Raw genomic sequence first — 21447 nt, 5'->3', positions numbered from 1 at the left:
CATGGACTGTAGCCCTTCAGGCTCCTCTATCCATGGAGTTCTCCAGGCAAGAACACTAAATGTAGATATAGCTATAGATATGAATTAATTTTAATAGCTTTATGACCATTTAGTTCATTTACTTTATGATCTACCACTGCAATTTTTGTATCATTTTCATCTACACCAAACTTTTGGAATAGGATATTATGAATATAACCATGTTGAAGGTGTTAAATCTTATCCATGATAGTTTATCAGGCTGGATAAAATCCTTCTGACTATATGCATTCAAACTAGTTTCCATATTTGATTAGCTTTATTGTCATCATTCCCAGTAATTGCTTAAGATGCCAGTTGTCAGATTTCTTTACAGACAAGTAAGAGGTGAAATAAGTTTTTAAAGTATGTTACAAAGCAAAACTTAGTTACAGTTGTTGGAATGAAGAATTCAGTTACAGCCAAAAAAATGTTTTAATAGAACAGAATGCAGTCCAAAGCCTGATTGAAAGCCACCAATTTTATAGTTTTCTTCAAACAACATCTTCATTGTTTTCTGGAAAGACGGTATTTGAGAAAAAGAAATGTCTCAAGTTACTTTTTTTATGAGGAAAGAATTGCTGAGTCTCTTAAATGGTTAATGAGAAGAAGTAATAGTTAAACACTTGGAGCATTGATTTCTGATTTGAATTCTCCAACACAGGCCAGCCCTGAGGGAAGAGAGGAAAAAAGCTTGCTAATTAGCATTTGATTACTGATGCCACCTTCTCATTCCCCTTGCACCATCCGGTTTCAAGTGTTTTTATTCAAGAAGTATTTTTAGGAGGATTTTAACTTCCATCATAGTAGAAAAGATCCATGTGCAACTGCATTGAGTGTACAGTATGTTAAAAAAAAAAAAGAAAAAAGTCCTTAGATATGAAGTATATGTTCAAAACCCAGTCTGGATCAGAAGTGATTTCTTATTTTAAGCCTTTCTGAGCACCAGTGATTGCTAAGAAACTGGAACTAAGCCTAGTCTGTGTGTCTTATTTTAATCACATGCAGATACTTATTTGTTTGGTGCAGTTATTATTTAGCAAACTCAACTGGAACATCATTTGATGGTGTGAATTACTTGCAGTTCAGATTTTGATACTTTTAACATTTGAATAAGCTTAGGTTCTAATATTCCCAAAGGCCTTTCTCTTCTAAGATTGATAAGAGAATGAGATAAATGTATGTCGTTTCAGGGTGCTTTTTTGTAAGGGCTGTACTTTGTCAAGGTATTCTTAATTCAGGAAATCTAGAAACTAAAGTGCTAACAAACCGATAACTGTTCTAAGCCCATGGCAATTCAATATTTTGTATGTTTCTTTTTGCTATTTTAAACTATTTGATGTGTGAAAATTCATAGGCCAGATTTCAAAATTTTTTAAATGCTGAAATAAATGAATAGAACTTTACAGTTGTATTACTCTGCTTTTAGTATTCTGGCAATACTTAGCCTGTTTGGTTGATGAAATAATTATTTGGGAAACCAGTCTATAAGTAAACCAGTAAGCTTTACTTTTAAATCAGATCTCTTTGGGGAAAAATATTATTGAGTCTTTTCTTTTAAAAAAAAAACAAAACAACTTAAGACTTTTTAGTATAATTAAAAGCTAAAACTAAGACTTTTCTTTATTCAAAAAAAAAAATTCACTTAAAATGTTTATTATATGTCTGGATTTCTTAACTGAAATTATTTGCAGTTTTCCTTTTTGATGTGTTGTATTTATTAACTCTACTATTTTTCTTTCATTTTCTAGCCTTAATGGTTTTAAACTTTCCCTCTTTACTTGTGTATCTTAAATATACTTAGCTCTTCTTTTCCTGTACCTAGGATTAACTCCAGTATTTTCAAAAAAATCAAAGAATTTTAGAGCTTAGAAAGTTAGCAATGAGCTCATTTTGTTCTCTTCTAATATTGAATAAACTAGGTCTCAGTTTCTACCAGTTTGCACCACAGTAACAGCTGGGTAGAATTGGGACTAGAAATCTAGTTTTCTGTCTCGTATTATGCCACAGTAACTCAAATTTTGTGACTTTTGTATAACATTATCAGAATCTTCTTTCACGTGAATAATACCTGAATGAAATCTAAAATTCCTTAAAATATTTTTCAGTAGTGTGTCCAACATATAGTTCACAACATTTTGCTATAAAATATAGCTGGCAAAGTTGTCTACCAGTTTTTATGTTTTTCAGTTTGAATAGCTGCAAATGGCTTATTTAAAGCTAATCTAAAACCTCAACCTCAAAATCTAGCCTTTAGAAGAGGAACTTTCTAAGAATTATTTTCTAAGAAATTCTGGTAAAATTTAACCAAAGTATAAAACAGTTTAAAAATGTATGAAACTCAGAGCTTTGTGGGAGATGAATGTCTTATATAATTTTATATTGAGCAGGTTGTAATAAAGTAATCTTTTTTCCCAGTGCTGTGTGTATCAGTGAGGAAATACGAAATTTGAAGTGGAGATCATTGCTTACATTATTTAGTATATATAAATAAATGTTTATTAACAGTGAAAAGCAAATAATAAGGAAATGAATCAATAATGCATTAATTCTGTACTATTTCAGGGTAATCTGATTCAAATATGTTTTTCTTAGTCACAAACAACTGAAGGCGGAGAAATGAAACTGTTCTTTTAGAAAATCTGGAAAATAAGCTCTGGAAAATCTGTTGTCAATCTAGAACCTTTGATCCAAATACAGTGTAGTTTGTAACATAATTTTAATGTTCAGCTGGTAATCAAAGCTTTCATTAAATTTTTTCAGAATTGAAACATTTGCGTAGTTTAGCAGCCTAAAATCTCATAGATTTAGAGCTTAATACATAACAAGAATTGAAAAGATTATGAAGATTCAGAATGATCTTGAACCAAAGCTGATCAAAGAAAGTATGTAAGACAAAAGGGCCCTTAGGAAATGTTACCCTGTGAAGTGCCACTTGTCTTTAACTGGAATTTAACACAAATCTCTGAAGATGAAACTCCATCAGAAGTAGCACAGTAATGGCAGCTGAGCATGCCAGCTACAGCAACTTAGCCTGTGTGTGTGTTCTTTCTGCGTCTCTGAAGAGCTCTTAAATCTCTCAAATCAATCAGTCTCTCAACCTTCCCCCGTCTCCCGCTCCCACTTCTCCCCTTGCCTTTAGTCTTTCCTCTCTCCTTCCTCCATTTCTTCATCCTTCTCTCTCTGAGAAAACTCTGTCCTGCATTTGATTCATGATGACCTTAAATCCATCTGCATCATTTTATAATTAGGTATATTTTATCCTTCAGCTTTCCTAGAATACTAATTTTTTAAAAGAACCATTTTTACTTTGTATATATTTCTGATATTTTCTTTCCTGCAGGATTGTCCCTGAAAATGTAATTAAAGTCATCAATAAAGACAATAGAATTTTTTCATCTCTATAAATAAAACCATCACTCATTTTTTACCTTTGCTATCTTATCATTTGTCTTTCTTCCGTATACTGGTAAAATCTGCCTATGGTTTTAGCATTGATAAACTTGAAATTATTTTTGAAAAACTAATTTGTTTTCAGGTATATTGTTTAGTGATTATGGTTTAACACAAGATTCTTTTGGCTTAATTTCAGAAACACTGTGAACTTAGCTTTTCCATTGAAACAGTCAAACATTAGCCTAATATGCTTTATGTTGTACCCTCTCAGCCAAGTTCTTTCTGCATTAACCAGTTTATTCTATGACAAGTTGCTTAACAGATGTCATTCTGGGGAGAACAATGAAGCCAAATACTTGTGCAATGGCTAATATTACTCTAACTTTGATCATTTTTGTTCAGCACATCAGTCTGGCATTGTGCTTTATACCAACATAACACTATAGCCAGAACATGCTTTTCAGGCTTAGAATAGCAAAGGAATGTTATTCATTCAGTGCAGTTACAGATGAGTTAATGAAAGAAGAAAAATACTGTTTATTTCATAATACCGTATTGTTATGTTTTGGAATTAAGATGGAATTTAAAGAATTCCACTCCAGAGTTATTCGTTTATATATTCAACTCATAGTATTTGTGTATATTCTCCAATGCAGAGGTAGCCTTGCCACTTTTCCAACAGATATAAATATTTGCCCTGCCTTCCCCTCCACCTTCAAGAATAACTGCTGACCCTTGGTATCTCTAGACAACATAATTAAAACTAACTTTAAGAAAGGAATTTTTTGCCTTGTGGCTTCAAGTTTCCTCATATTCTCATCTTCTGTCCTCTCCCTTTCTTTTATTAATAAACAATAATAATAATACTTTGGCTTTATGGAACACTTTTCCTCTTAAGAGCATTAATGTTTAAGCATGACAGAATAGTCTTAGCTATTCTGCAGGTGGTTAAGAGGTTAGTCAAGTTGCTTTTTGTTAAATTGTTGAGTTGATAATGACTAACAAAAATTTCCAAACTTGATATGACTGACCATAAACAAAATACTGCATGGTAGACTGGCCATTACTAAGAATCTTGGGGAAAAAAGCTATTTGTTTGAATTGAGTGGGGATCAAGCCATGCCCCCAAGCTTCACAGTTCTCATTTACTAAGTCTTTTTTTTACAGGTGTGTATTAGAGATAAAAATAGATTGAGTTCCAGGTTTTGTTTTGTTTCTTTCTTTCCCCAGTGAATATATTTCTCTATTTCACTGGAAGTGTAACTTAGATATGCTTATGTATAATAAACAGTAATGTGATACAGAAATGCTGTAATTGGACAATGTGATACTTCAGGCTTCTGCATTTTAAAAACATGAATGAACGCTGCTTCTTTTCCACATGGAAATCATATTATAGAATGTATTATGTGCAGCATTTCAAAATTTATTTCACTGTTACAATATGTTAATCCTGGAACTTACATGAAGAGTTAGCTAAGATGGATGATCTAGTCATTCTTATGATTTGATCATTTATTTGGAAATATGGAATGAAAGAGAATTTTTGTAACCTATTTAGAGAAAAGAGCTAAAAAAGGATATGATAATGACTGAAGAAGAGTTTAACCTTCCAACACTTCATTCTGATAATTACTTGTGTCCTCTCCTTTAAAGTTAAAAAGTATTGGGAATTCCCTGGCGGTCTAGTGGTTAAGACTCCATGCTTTTATTGCTGTGGGTGCAGGTTGGATCCCTGGAGGAGAAGATCCCACAAGCTGTGTGGTATGACTATAAATAAATAAGTAGTTTCAAAGTATAATATTAAATGTTGAAAGAAATAGTTTTCAACTTTTATCTTATTTAAAATAAAAACTATCAGTACTATATTTTCTTTGGGGGAAGGGCCTAAATAATATATTAATGGATAGCCCTCATTTAATAAATGTTTTCTTAAAGTAGTTTCTAATTTGGGGTGATTTCAAAAAAATATACCCTGTACAGCTTTATTATTAAGTTATTGTATCCTTGAAATGTACATAAAACAGTGAAGGAAACTCCAGGTTTTTCCTTTCACCCTGTTGGGAAAGAAACTACTACCCTTTTTGACTGAAAAGAAACTTGAAGCCAGGATTATAAAAATTATCAGCAGGGTGAGGTAGGAGAATATGGCTTGAACTGTTATTTATTTTGACCTTCATTCAGAATCTGCTTTTAAATTTGGTTTAGTGTTTTTTAATAAAATTTTTTATGATTTGTGTTATCCTAGTTTCAAATTCTTGTTTTAAATCTAGAAGAGAACAGAGGAAACACAATGTATTACATAAATTGACTAGCAGCTATCATAACTCATGTGGAAACCCTATTTTAATTGTTTTATTTCTTTTTATAGGTAAAGAGAAATGTGTATGACCTCACGAGTATCCCTGTTCGCCATCAGTTATGGGAGGGCTGGCCAGCTTCTGCCACAGATGACTCCGTAAGTGACGGTTGAATTGTCAGTTTTATATCCTCCTCTCTCTTTTGCCACTTTCAGCCTAATTGGCAGTGATATTAAGTGGAAATCAAATGCTTTGTATCCATGGAAATAATTTTTATAAATCATTTGCATTCACTTGCAGAACTAGTGTTGTAAGCCAAATATATCAGCATTCTCTTGATAATGTTACAATATCAGTATCAGGAACTTTATGCTGCTTGATTTGACTTAAGTTTTTCCTTGATGAAAATTAGATATTTCTAATGAAATGTCCCAAACACAAAAATTTTTTTCCTGAATTACAGATGCTTAAAAATCAATTTAATCATTTTATTTAATTTTATAACTGCATTTCCCATGGTTAGACCTATACTTTAAAAAGTTAATTTTTATAGTTAATATTAATAGCACTCTATTCTTAAACACACTCATAATTTTCACTGCCATACAAAACTGAAAGAAAAGAAAGACCTAGTCTGTAATTTTTAATTATTACTACATCTACTCATAATAATTTCCTGTTGTAAATTTTGAAACCTTTCCTATCTATGTCTTGTTTCAGTGATTATTCTTTCTAAGAGAGTAAATTTTATCATTGAGGAGGCTGTTTGGCTACTTTTATCCACAGTCTTGATTGTTCTAACCAGTTTTTTTAAGGAAAAAATTAGAATCTTTCAAGAATTTTGAAGTGAGTCTTATTTTTAAAATGGGCTAAAAAGATACTAAGATTTTGAAAACATATTACAATAAATATCCAAATAATGATTATGTCTAGGAGTTTAATTATGTTTTCTTATGTTCTAAATATTACATTTGTCAGAATAATATTACATTTTGTAATAATAATAATTACCACTTCTCTCTTAGCACCACCATCATATACTTTAGTCTAAAGGAATTCTTTGTGGAAGACAGTAACATTTTTAAACAATTTGTTTATGTAGATGCCACTTGAGTCTAATTATTCGACAATCTAAATATTGTGCCTTTGGTAAATGCTTTGTGGATTAAGGAACTTCAAAAATAACCAGAAAATAGCAAAACTTGTTTTTTAAGTAAACTCTTCAGAAAAAAATTATTTACACATAGACACTTACACTTATTTATAAACTGTTAATTTTGACATTGTAATTATAGTATGTCATTATCATTATTGATGGTTGTCCACGGCTAAGTGGTAAGAATGTGGTTGTTTTTTTTAGTATGTTTTTTCCTGTTAGACTGAGAAATTTGATGGAAAATATAATACATTTATTTTTATAAAAATTAAATTAAGTATATAAATGATTGATATATATATAAATGACATATATTTGTCCTAAATTACAGATACTTCAAAATCAATTTAATCATTTTATTTAAATTTATAACTTTACCTGAGAAGATATGAAGAAACCAGAAATGTTCTTAGCATTGTCTAATAACCTGCTACAATTTATAACCTTAATAGAAGAAAATTATTAAGATGGAGCATGTCACTGAGTTTCAGATACCTCACTTATTTAAAGCATTGTAATGAGGACTAGCAATAATACAAATATTCTGTTCATAGTAGACAATAAATGAGAGTCAGTATTTTAACTTAATATTAACATAACTCAGAGAGTGATCATGGGCAGGAATTGACTGGTTTACATAAATGAAATGGTACCTGAGATTTGCTTCAAAATAACCTCTTGGGTTGGAAGAGTGAGTGGGGATATTCATAAATCCAAACTGATCATTGTTGAAGGTAGTTAATGTGTATATTTGATTTTTTTTATACTATACTCTCAAGTTTTGTATACATTTGAAAATTTCTGTAAGTTTAAAATAAAAATAATTGTCTGGTTTAAGATAATAAAGTCCAGAAATGTGGGACTTAATAATAGGGTTGGAAAAGTCAGTTGCTCCTGGGCCCCATCTTTATGGATACCACGCTGAAATGAACTTATCAGAGCAAGTTCCAAGAGTGATAGGCAAATCAGTGAAATGCAATATATTCCTCTGTAACATAGTACTTAATATATTTTAATTTTATTTATTTATATTATTTTTGGTTATGCTTGGTCTTCGTTGCTATGGCTTTTTCTAGTAGTGATGAGCAGGGGCTACTCTCTAGTTGCAATGCTCTGGTTTCTCATTGTAGAGGCTTCTCTTGTTGCAGAGCATGGCCTCTAAAGTGTGTGGACTCAGTGGTTGTGGAGCATGGGCTTAGTTGCCTGCCCTGGATCCCCCGCTTTGGTAGGTGGATTTTTACCGCCTTTTACCACTGGACCATCCTTTTCCCGTCTGTGATTCTACCTGGTACTAGAAATCCCAGTAAAGAGGGAATATTCATTAAGAAGCCTGATTCTTTCTGCCTCGTTTTTCATTTTGCACCTTGTCCCAGAACCTGTGAAGTGATGCCTGCCTGTACCTCCCCAGAGCATATGTTGCCACATTGGCAGGATGTTGCCTTGATCTGCATGATTTGATACAACAAAGATGTTTAAGGCCAGGCTGCTTTTAATCGGTGCCATAGCAGATCCACTAGCTCCAGTGCTTGAGTCTTGGCAAAAAAATGCTTATAATTGTAGTCTTTTAAGGAGATCCTGGCCAAAGAAATGTCACGCAACCTTTCTTTCATTAGGACTATAAAAAGCTCATAAAGCTGGTGCCTGTAATCTATATTGTTGCAGGCGATGGTGTTTTTATACTTATTTAAATCACTCAAGTGGAGGCATCTGCTACAAAATAAGATTGTCCTCACAGCTTAGGGCATGAATTGGGTGCAGCTGAGAAATGTCAGCTGTGTAAACAGCCTGAAATGTGTTACCAACAAAAATATAATTAATTTCTTTCCAAGACAGTGTGCCATAACTGAATATTTAGGATGGTTTAACTTTCAGAGAAAGCACCTGAACATTTTCTTCCCAATGCCAGAGTAGAGGATTGGTTATAAAGGTCATTAAAGGTGACATTAGTTTATACTTTTCCTGCTCAGTTGCAGAAATTTCTGTGGCTTTGAATATATAATAGTGTTAGATACCAGTGGCTTCTGTGAATTAATGGAAATATCTTAGATCAAGAAATTAATAGTTTGGGATGATGGAAATGTTCTAAAATTAGATTGTGATGATGACTGTACAACTCTGTAATTTTACTAAAAATCATAGAGTTAAACATTTCAAAAAATAAATTTTATGGCATGTAAATTGTATCTCAGTAAAGCTATTTTTTAAAGGATACTAGTGAAGAACTATATTAAAATATTTCTTGGTTTACATTTTTATGTTCCGTGAGAAATACTTTGCAGTAACGCAGAAGGTGTTTTCTTCAATGTACTTCTCATTAACCTTTGACTTAACAAACAGGACAAAGAAAGACTTCTTATAATTAGATTCTTATATAATCTTGAGTCTCTTACAGACATGATAGACTACAGTCTTTTGACATTTCCAACACTACTCAGTGAAGTTAACAATCATTTAAATCATTGTTGCCCCATCTCCCTTCAGAGTTAAAATAGTTTCTTTGCTGATAGTTGTACTCTGATGGGACATGGGGTACTGTATGAATTGTCAATAACTCTTTTATTTCCTTTTGCGCACTTTCACCAGGGAAATAGGTATCTAAAGCTTCACCAGTAGGGGAATGTTTTCATGCTGTGACAGTTCAGCTGTGAGAACAAGGAGTTGCAAGTAGGCAAAATCTCATTTTACACTTTAACAGGGACACTCTTAATTTCCAGAGAGTAAAAATGATTTTAATTCTATGAATTATGTCAAGGTACCTTATTATAATGCAGACAATTTGAATATATGTAGTTTTTAAAACTCCAGGTTTTAGTAATACTTATACAAAGAAAGAAAAATCCTTCAGTTTTTAATACTTTTTGTTGTGCTCCCCTCCTCTTTTTTCTTTAATAGTAATCATCTGTAGTTTCATCATTGGCTAAGCAATGTTAAATCAGAATTTGAGAAATTAGGAATTCTAGGACCAGAGGTCTTTAGGTATATGTTAGAGTCAGAAAACTACTTATTAAATATTTTCACATTGAAAATGAGATCATTTATAAACAGAGTAAACCTAGTGGCTTTTCTGTGTAATAACAATAAAACAAAAGTCACACACATGACTTATTCCTTTTATATTATTATTAAAAAGAATTTGTGGATGAGGGAATGCCATTTGCTTTCATCCTTCTGATGGAGGCCATTTTCTCCTGTAACTTCTTCGTAATGATTTGTTGTTGGCAGGTGTCAAATTATAAACATTCCCCTTATACTGGATCCCCACCCTCCACTGTATAGCAGCTGCTGTCCCAGTACAGACTTTCCCTATGACCACATACCTACCACACTATCAACCTTACTTATCTTCGATGGCAACCCAGTATGTGCTGACGTATGTACAGATTTTTATGCTGTCATTCACAACCTTCATTCTTTAGTGTGAAACTTCCCTTCTGGGTTTATTTTCCCTTATAAACCTAGAGAGATTGCTCAATAAATGTTTCTTGAATAAGTGATTGAATATGATACCACATATATCTCAACTTTAGCTAAATATTCATTTTGCTCTTCTTCTGATATACTTGGTTCTCTGCTGCTGCTGCTAAGTCGCTTCAGTCATGTCTGACTCTGTGCGACCCCATAGATGGCAGCCCACTAGGCTCACCCATCCCTGGGATTCTCCAGGCAAGTACACTGGAGTGGGTTGCCATTTCCTTCTCCAGTGTGTGAAAGTGAAAAGTGAAGTCACTCAGTCGTGCCTGACTCTTAGTGACGCCATGGACTGCAGCCTACCAGGCTCCTCCGTCCATGGGATTTTCTAGGCAAGAGTACTGGAGTGGCTTGCCATTGCCTTCTCCGACTTGGTTCTCTACTCCTGTATTTAATCATACTATTCCTTTTACCCACAATATCTGCAACAATTATTTCTTTTCTTCAAGAACTTTCCTTCAGAAACTTTGCCTGTATCCCATGCTACCATCTCCAACCATCTTAGAAATTAGTTTCTATTTGCGTTTCTGTTTAAATTATTTTTATTTTTCCTTATTTTTGTTATTTTCGTCCTTCATTCCCTCCCACTTTGCTCCATTACTTATCTGAGTAACTGCAAATAACTTGGTTAACCTCTTTGAGTCTCAGTCTCTATAACCATAAACACAGATAATGTTCCTACTAGAGTTTTGTAAAAACTAAGAGCCAGTAGTTACAAATATAGTTACTTCTTTATTTATTTTGAAGATTGAAGTAGTCTGTACTAGATAATGTCTAAGATATGGTTGCTGCTGCTAAGTCACTTCAGTTGTGTCCAACTCTGTGCAACCCCATAGACAGCAGCCCACCAGGCTCCACCATCCCTGGGATTCTCCAGGCAAGAACACTGGAGTGGGTTGCCATTTCCTTCTCCAATGCATGAAAGTGAAAAGTGAAAGTGAAGTCGCTCAGTCCTGTCCGACCCTCAGCGACCCCATGGACTGCAGCCTTCCAGGCTCCTCCGTCCATGGGATTTTCCAGGCAAGAGTAAATATGTGGTTAACCTTTGGCTGTTACGATTTTTTTCATCCATATATCTATTCATTCGTTTGACATTCGTGAAAAAAACTCTTTTACACCAGTAAATAAACTGGACCTTAAAGTTACAAGGATGAAGTCCTATTCCTCAGGGTTTGCAAAGTATAGTGTGAGACAGATATATAAACAGTGATGATTGAAGTTTATGTAAATGCAAAGCATAGAATCATAGAAGAGAAAACAACTAATTTCTCTAGCAGATGGTGTGGTGAAAAAATGGCTCCCCAGAAAAAGGAAACAAATACCCCTTAAGTCTAAACTACATTTTAGTTTGTATCCTGTGTTCCTCGCTTATGTAAATTCTAAAAATTGAGAGTAAGAACTGTCTTCCTCATTTTTGCATGATAAAGTGTAGTTGTTGTTTTTTTTTAATATAGTGTTCACCAAGTTGACATCTGTGACAATAAACAACTAAATGATGAATTGGTATGATATAGTGACTTTATAAACTGAGAATCAGGTTTATTTCCTTTCTAATAAAAATGATCAAAACTCAATATTTCTTGGTAAGTAGACTAGCAAGTTTAGAAGGTGAGGAGCCACTATACCAAGAGAATTTATATTAGCATGTGTTTAATTGTGTGTGTGCATGTGTGTGTGAGCAGACCAGTCCAAGTTCATCACATCCCTACATTGCTATCACTTGGATAAGCTGTTTATTGTATGAGCTTCATTTTCCTTATCTGCAAAATGAAGATGACATTAGCACCCTTGAAAGTCTATTGTGAAGATTAAATGGATTAACATAATAGTTTGAACTGTATGAAATTGCCATTTTTAAAGGATAAAATGGTTGAATATTAGCCATTCCATATGGCTTTACCTAATATGTAAAGCTTATAATATTATATAATGCAGGGTTTAGCAGTTCAGCCCAAATCCTACTCTCTGTCTGTTTTTCCTGCAGTGTTCAGTTCAGTTCATTCAGTTGCTCAGTTGTGTCCGACTCCTTGCGACCCCATGAATCACAGCACGCCAGGCCTCCCTGTCCATCACCAACTCCCGGAGTTCACTCAAACTCATGTCCATAGAGTCGGTGATGCCATCCAGCCATCTCATTCTCTGTCGTCCCCATCTCCTCCTGCCCCCAATCCCTCCCAGCGTCAGACTCTTTTCCAGTGAGTCAACTCGTCGCATGAGGTGGCCAATGTAAGCAGATCTTTTACCGTCTGAACCACCAGGGAAGCCCCAAAATTGGTATAAAACATTATATTAGTTTGGACATACAGTGTAACGATTTGATATTAGTATTCACTACAAAGTGGTTACCATAATGTCTTGTTACCATCCATTACCATAAAAGTGACCCCCCTTTCACCCATTTCCCCCTCCACCCTCTGAATTCCTTTCCCTCAGGTAACCAGAAGACTGTTCTCTGTATCTATGCATTTGTTTTATTTGTTCTTTTTTTTTTAGATTTCACATATAGGTGAAACCATGGTATTTGTCTTTCTCCATCTGTTTTATTTCTTTTAGCATAATACCCTTAAAGTCTATTTCATCTTGTCACAAATGGCCATATCTCCTTCTTTTTTTATGGCTGAATAGTATTAGACACACACACGCACGCACACACACACACGCACCACATCTTCTTTATCTAGTCACCAACTGATGGACAGTTATGTTACTTCCATATTTTGGCTATTATAAACAATGCCATAATGAATGTAGGGTTGCATATGTCTTTTTTGAATAGTGTTTTTGGTTTCTTTGGATAAATACCCAGAAGTGGAAGAGCTGGACCGTATGGTAGTTCTATTTTTAATTTTTTGCAGAACCTCCATTCTGTAGTGGCTGTGCCAATTTACATTCCACCAATAGTGCACAAGGGTTCCTTTTCTCCATATCCTTACCAACACTTGTTATTTTTTTTTCTTTTTGATAATCACCATTGTAACAGGATGTGAAATGATATCTGCTTGTGGTTTTAAATTGCATTTCCCTGAGGATTAATGTTGTTGAACAGCTTTTATTTGCCTGTTGGCTATCTGTAGATCTTCTTTAGAAAAATGTCTATCTGGATCCTCTGCCCATTTTTTAGTCAAATGTTATTTTTTTGTTTGTCTGTTTTTTTGCTGTTGAGTTGTTTGAGTTCTTACTATATCTTTGATGTTGACTTCTTATTGGGTATGTGATTTGCACATATTTTCTCCCATTCAGTAGATTCCCTTTTCATTTTGTTGATAGTTTCCTTTGTTATGGAGAAACTTTTTAGTTTGATGTAGCCCCACTTTTTATTTTTGCATTTACAGTCAGATCCAAAAATTCAAAACCAAGATGAATGTAAGTAATGTTTTATTGGAGCACAGTCACATCATTTGCTTTTGTGTTGTATACAGCTGCTTTTACACTGTAACTAGTGGCAGGGATGTTTAATTGCAACAAAGCTACATGGCTCACAAAGTCTAAAATATCTACTGTTTGACCCTTAACAGAAAAAGTTTGCTAACCTGTGGTGTAATATTTGGCATTGAGTTCAACAAACGTTAGCTCCTTTTCCCTTGAATAAGCATCTTCTTTATATCACATACATGTGCAGAATCAGAAGTATTCTTTGAGTAGCTTCAGGGTCATATTATGCTATTTAGATTACTTTGTTAGCCTGTCCTAGGTCAGACAGATTCAGGCAATCTTTGGACATTTTCACTGGCTTTTTCTTTATTTGACAAAGTCATAGAAAATGTTGCTTCTAAGGGTGGTGAGACTCAGTAGCTTCAGAAGGTTCACTGCCCTTGTCAACATATAGAGTCTTTTACAAATAACACAGGCGAAGACTAAATAGACAGAAAGAACAGGTTTAAAAGCAGTAGAAGAAAATTTAAGTTTAAAAGGAATAGAAAGTTGTGAAATAGACTATACCCTGAAGAATGAGAGTAGAAGTTCAGGAGGGTGGGTGAAGCACTCAAGGGACTTATTTACTTGGTAAATATGAGGGAGAACACATGAAAGTGAGACAGCCCTCAGCAGGAAATTTACAGACACTAAGATCTGATGTTGTGAATGTTGACTTCATTTTATTGAAATCTCAAACGTGTACAATACTGCTTCTGCCCATGAAGAGGTAACTGCTATGGGAACTGTCTTCCTTCTGTGAACAACTAGAAGACTGGATATAATGTGTGAAACAGCTGTTCTCAGATGTTAGACAACAAGTAGTTCAGGACTCTGAAGAAGGCAACAAATGAAGCTTCCTGGGAAGCAGTTCCTGGACCCCATAACAGGGAGAGAAAGCTAAAACAGAATCTGGTGATTTTATTGGAATTGAAGAGACTGAAATAGAGTTTAGGGAGGTCAAGGCAGCTAGACTTTGCAAGATAGACTACCAGCAGAGAAAAAACTCCAGAAATCTATATGGTTCTCCTGATTTTAGCTGAACACCAATCCATGCATGTCATGCATAGAGTGAAATTCCAGGAAACTGGGCAAAGAACTACTGCCTAGAAAAAGAGCAATTAACTGGGAGCTGTAAGGCAAACAGTACTCAGAGCCCACACAGTGCTGGGAATAGTTTGAGTTCCCACCAGCCATAGTAGAGACACCTCAGTGAATACATGGAGCACCATAGGAGATACTCACAGGAGAATCACACCTTGGTGCAGTGTATAAACAAGGCTTAGAGTGAAGGCTACTCTAGAACTTCCCTTCCACAAGCTTAGAAACAGTTTCCAAAAGGACTAAGATGATTAATAGGTAAATGCCTCTAAGAACAGAGTCCAGCATCCAATTAAAAGTTACTATTTATACAAACAAGCAGGAAAATCCAATCCTTAGCCAGGAGAGAAATCAATTAAAAAAAAATAGACATAGAAGTTACATAATGAAATTGACAGATAGGAACTTTAGCTATTGTAAATACTGTGAATAGGCTCAAGGATTTAAAGGAAAACGTGAATTTAATGATGAAAGAATAGAATATATAAGAGATACAGAAATAATATCTGAAATGATAATTTCACCAATGAGCTTAATTGGTGTTGTTGTTCAGTCACTAAGTCATGTCTGACTCCGAGACCTCATGGATTCTATCACACCAGGCTTCTTTGTCCTCCACTTTCTCCTGGAGTTTGCTCAAATTCATGTCTTTGAGTTGATGATACTATCTAACCATCTCACTCTCTGCTACCTACTTCTCCTTTTGCCTTCAATCTTCTCAGCGTCATGGTCTTTTCTAATGAATTTGCTCTTTGCATAGGGTGGCCCAAGTATTGGAGCTTCAACTTCAGCATCAGTTTTTCCAATGATTATTCAGGGTTGATTTCCTGTAGGATTGACTGGTTTAACCTCGTTGCTGTCCAAGGGACTCTCAAGAGACTTCTCCAGCACCACAGTTCAAAAGCATCAATTCTTGAGCACTCAGCCTTCCTTAATGATTAATCTCTCACATCCATGTATGTCTACTGGAAAAACCTTAGCTTTGACTATTTGGGCCTTTGTCGGAAAAGTAATGTCTCTGCTTTTTATACGTTGTCTAGGTTTATCATAGCTTTCTTTCCAAGAAGTGTCTTTCAGTTTAATAGCTGTAGTCAGTCACTGTCCACAGTGATTTTGGAAACCAAGAAAATAAAATCTGCCACTGCTTCCACTTTCTCCTCTTCTATTCGCCATGAAGCAATAGGACTGGGTGCCGTGATCTTAGGTTTTTTTTGTTTTTTTTAAATGTTGAACTTCAAGCCAGCTTTTTCACTCTCCTCTTTCACCCTCATCAAGAGACTCTTTAGTTCCTCTTTGCTTTCTGCCTTTAGGTTAGGTTAGTATCATCTGCATATCTGAGGATACAGGTAAGGTGATCTGGTACTCCCATCTCTTTAAGAATTGTGATCCACACAAGTCAAAGAATTTAGCGTAGAGAGAGAAACAGAAGTAGATGTTTTTCAGGAATTCCCTTACTTTCTCCCTGATTTCTTCAGTTCAGTTCAGTCGCTCAGTTGTGTCCGACTCTTTGTGACCCCGTGAACCGTAGCATGCCGGGCCTCCCTGTCCAATACCAACTCCTAGAGTCCACTCAAACCCACGTCCATTGAGTTGGTGATGCCATCCAACCATCTCATCCTCTGTCGTCCCATTCTCCTCCCATGCTCAATCTTTCCCAACATCAGGATCTTTTCAAATGAGTCAACTCTTTGCATCAGGTGGCCAAAGTATTGGAGTTTCAACTTCGACATCAGTCCTTCCAATGAACACCCAAGACTGATCTCCTTTAGGATGGACTGGTTGGATCTCCTTGCAGTCCAAGGGACTCTCAAGAGTCTTCTCCAACACCACAGTTCAAAAGCATCAATTCTTCGGCGATCAGCTTTCTTTATAGTCCAACTCTCACATCCATACATGACCACTGGAAAAACCATAGTCTTGACTAGATAGAACTTTGTTGACAAGTAATAATGTCTCCGCTTTTCAAGAGTAAGGAGAAAATATCTGAAAACATATTTGGCAAAGGTCCTCTATCCTGTTACATAAAAAAGTCTTACAAATAAATAATAACACAAGCCAATTTAAGGAAGTGATAGAACTTTTTGAAATTTCGATTGTAGTGGTGGTAGTTAGAAGTGCCAGAACTCTTGAACTGTACGTTTATAATGGGTGCATTTTATTATAGGTAACTAGATCTCAGTTAATTTTAACTAGTGATTTATGATGAACATGTTGATCTGAAACTGTAACAGGTACATGAGAAGGTGAAATGCAGAACCAGTATTCAACTCTCAATCTGCCTGCTCTCTGATGCCAGTGTTTTTTCTCTTGTACCATGCTGCTGCTGCTAAGTCTCTTCAGTCATGTCTGACTCTGTGCGACCCCATAGACGGCAGCCACCAGGCTCTGCCGTCCCTGGGATTCTCCAGGCAAGAACACTGGAATGGGTTGCCATTTCTCCAATGCATGAAAATGAAAAGTGAAAGTGAAGTTGTTCAGTCATATCCAACTCTTAGCGACTCCATGGACTGCAGCCTACCAGGCTCTTCCATCCATGGGATTTTCCAGGCAAGAGCACTGGAGTGGGGTGCCATTGCCTTCTCCATTGTACCATGCTAGTCCTTGTATATTCCATGTTGCTCAAAATAGTTCCAGTTTTGAAATATCCAGTCTAATTTTTCCCCAGAATTGTATTCATGCTGGTTTGAAGTTTTAAAGTTATTCATAAAAGACAGTAACAGAGAAACAAACTTTGCCTTTATCTTCCTTTGTTAAGTTGGCACTTAGGAGTCTTTGAAGATAAGTGAACTTAAAATTTTCATTGTAGCACTTTGGATTATATACTTGTGTCTTCTTGAATAGTAGCCATATCATTAATGTGGCAGAGAATGAGCAACAGGACTCTATTTTGGTACTTACAGTTATTTAACATAGTGGTCAGTGAGTATATTAATAGACATTTATGTAATGATTTTAGTTTACAAACCATATTTCATATACATGATCTCATTTGAGCCAAGTAGTAGATTACAAATAATTTTTGATAGAAATAATATACAGTGGAATACATTACTATCTGTAGAAATTTTCTTCAGAGTTTCTTCAAACCATATTTTCTTAATAGCTACCTCTTAGAAAGCATGTCTTATTCATTTTTGTGTCTCAAGTGCCTGGCAAAGACCCTGGCACAAAATAAACATTCAGTAAAGGTTTCTTGTGTTTATGTTAAACTTAATAATGAAAAGTCAAGTGATTGGTGCTAAGCAACAAACAACAGCTAGTTTTATTCTCCAATATATATCATTACTTTCTTCGGAGACACCCCTGTTGTTTTTCAAGAAAGCAAGCTTTTTTCTGCTGTTAACTGAGAAAGAAGTTGTTGGAACTCTTGTATTTGACCCTATTCTACTACTGAGAAATGGAAGGTTGTTTATAATACATATGTGCAGTACTTAATCTCTGGCATTTGTGTTTTGAAGTTAACATGCTGTCTGTTGCATTTGAACAGCTGTAACATATGTGATAAGATTTCTTAATAAGTCTTCTTCTTGAGCAATGGAAATATGAATTTGAAGGGCAGTATTCCCAGCTTGTTAAGTTGTACTCTAGACCCTTGGGTTTAGATGTAATCAATTGCCCATAATTCTCTGTTTGAGAAAGATAGTAAAGAGAGCATTACAACCTGACAGCCTGTTTTGGCTAACAAAGATTCATAGGATTTTTTGATGTGCAATTAAAAGGAAATTTGCAACTGTGTCTATTTGGCTAAATTCTTACAAATTTTGCAACTCGAAGAGAATGCTTAAAATGAAAATTTATGCATGTTAAAGTAGCCATTTGAGCTTGAGGTGCCTTGATCAATAGTCAAATCAATTGCTGCTGCTACATCATGACTTTGTTTGATATCCTACATGTAGAATATATAAGGGTGTTTTTGATAAACAGCCACAAGGGATTGCTGGTACTGATTGTTCCCACAGTCAAAGAAAGTCTTTTTGTTCTTTTATTGTATGTTTGTTGACAGTTGTGATCAACACGGAATGAACTGCTTTACAGTTTATTACTTTCAAAGTACAAATTTGAATGCTGTGGATTCAGATGTATAAAAGAGATAAAATTACAGACAGCTTTGAGTGGCAGTTACATATCAAACCTCACGGGGGTTTGACAGGCAACGAATATCGTTATTAGACGCTTTTTCCATAATTGCTGACATTTATCCAGTGTTTCACAGTATTTGCTAATGTATTAATGCAGTCAATCTCTGAGAGGCTGCACATGCCTTTTTAGCCCTGGCTTTTATGGGATTCTGAAATTCATAGACCCACAGATACTTATTCCCTGCTGGTTGCCGTAGTGACAGAGCTCAGAGATAAGCCAAGACAGAGCCCTTTTGTGATTGCTTTTCAGGTGACATTCAGCGGCAGCTTGAGTAGAGTGTCCTTTTATAGTTCCTGTAATTCAGAAAATGATAACAGCTTTTTGCTGCTTAGAAGAGAAGTCTGTGGACTGCTCCCGGTGGGATTTCAGTTTGCTGTGCCACTTCATACCAACACCAGCCTGATAAAGTTCTTATTATTGTGGAGATTTCAAAGTGCAAAGGGAGTGAATTAATTATAACAGGTTAGAAAATACAGGACTGATACTACAAATAAAACTTTAAAGTGCCAATTCATGTTTCACAACCATATGTAACAAATTAATTTGGACATTTTTAGCTATTAGGGATGATGTAGTTAGGCACTTGCTAAGTAAATGCACCTGACTTCTAAATTACTTGATGAACCGTGCTACATCTTGAAACTGTTACATCTCAAAGTTTAGAAGTTATCTTTCATTTCTATATATCATTTTCCCATTTGAAACCATTGCTTTAACATTTTGTCATTTAGAGGCAGATTGATGCTGGGAAGGATTGGGGGCGGGAAAAGAAGGGGACGACAGAGAATGAGATGGCTGGATGGCATCACTGACTCTATGGACATGAGTTTGAGTGAACTCCGGGAGTTGGTGATGGACAGGGAGGCCTGGCGTGCTGTGATTCATGGGGTCGCGGAGAGTCGGACGGACATGACTGAGCGACTGAACTGAACTGAACTGAACTTTATTAGGCTGCAGTCCGTGGGGTCGCTAAGGGTCGGACATGACTGAGCGACTTCACTCTCACTTTTCACTTTCACACATTGGAAAAGGAAATGGCAACCCGCTCCAGTGTTCTTGCCTGGAGAATTCCAGGGACGGGGGAGCCTGGTGGGCTGCCGTCTATGGGGTCACACAGAGTCGGACACAACTGAAGTGACTTAGCAGCAGCAGCAGCAACTTTATTAGGACACATTCTTAGGGTTATTATACTTTCTTTTCAGCATTCTCAGTGTAATAATTAAAAATGAATGTTTTATAAATAACATATAATGCTATAAGCTATTCAGAAGCTTATACAGAAGAAAACACTATGATGATGAAACATGGTAGGTTGAGGGGAGGGTACATTTCAAGAAATAACTGGAGAAAATGGAATCTTACCTGGAAAAAACAAAGAGGTCTTAAAGAAGCCATCTCCCCCCCCGCCCCACCCCTAACTCTTAAAGCCAGGAAAGTTAATATTTGTTATTCTGCAAGAAAGAGAACTCTAGTAACACTGGGTAAGTAAAGGATACTTTGAGAACCAGACTGTCTGTATGGTTGATATTATTTAAAAGAGATCAATACAAAGAACACCAAAAAGAAGAGGAACACTAACCTAAATTAAACTATGCAAATCTGAAAGGAGGTATGAAACTCTTAAATGTCTACTCCTAAAATTGAAATATACTTTGCAGTTAAATAGGGAGCAAGTAGAACCAGCCAAATAGAGAAGTAACTTGAGAATACGAAGACATGAAAAAGAATAGATGTGTTCCTCAGTTTCAGAATTGCTGGTGAACCATGCTAGATGAACAGGAAAATAGACAGCACATGAATGAGGGCTCAGAAGAAGTTTGGCTTAAAAAATCTAATTCTTAGTTGTACAGTTGAAAAGCTGGAGTTCTACTTTGTGTTACTTTCTGACCTTTTAGGTTCATTTTGAGCAGATATAAACTCACTCATAATATTCAAATATTTGTCATTCAGACAAAAAAGGGTAACATTTAGACTAGTGGCAAATAAATATGACATTTTCAAATGATATTTAGTAGACTTATTAACACTGTGTTACCCTGTGATGTTCATTGCATTCCTTCTTATGGTTTAACTTGATCTTCAGTTATCTGTTTTGCTATGTTAAGAGTAAAAGAGAAGAGAAATTTTTAAGAGTTGTATAATTATGACATATGCTTTTTTGTGCTGTGGTTATCCACTTAAGAGTCTCTCTCAAAACTTAGTCATCCACCAAAATGGTCTTTAAGACCGTATCATTCCCACAGTGTTTTAGAATTGATAAATATCAGCTTATAATTGTTGCTTAAAAAAAACACAAAACAAGCAAACCAAAGTAATGAAACCTACAGAATAGAGGAAAAGGGCATGTTGGCTCTCAAAAAGTATGGTGACTGCATGTTAAAAAGTGGTTATTATATTAAGGAGATTGGTGCTTTTTACTAACATAACGCCCTATCCCCTGAATTCAGAAACTCAAAA

At 35.3% G+C, this 21447-nt stretch overlaps 1 protein-coding gene across 3 annotated transcripts in view; it reads left to right on the top strand.

The window, feature by feature from the left end:
* The window catches only part of FAF1 (Fas associated factor 1), a 514461-nt gene that overhangs the window by 276785 nt on the left and 216229 nt on the right, over positions 1 to 21447 (top strand). For all 3 annotated transcript variants that reach the window (XM_055403873.2, XM_055403872.2, XM_055403871.1), the window contains exon 8: positions 5786 to 5872. In XM_055403873.2, the coding sequence (XP_055259848.1) occupies positions 5786 to 5872 (87 nt within the window). The remainder of the gene's footprint in view (positions 1 to 5785; positions 5873 to 21447) is intronic.

This window comes from Moschus berezovskii, chromosome 4 (genome assembly GCF_049115385.1).
Source record: "Moschus berezovskii isolate FMDL1 chromosome 4, NW_MosBer_1.0, whole genome shotgun sequence".
Taxonomy (NCBI): Eukaryota; Metazoa; Chordata; class Mammalia; order Artiodactyla; family Moschidae; genus Moschus; species Moschus berezovskii.
The sequence above is the reverse complement of the archived record's forward strand: the minus strand, read 5'-3'. Positions and strand labels throughout refer to the sequence as shown.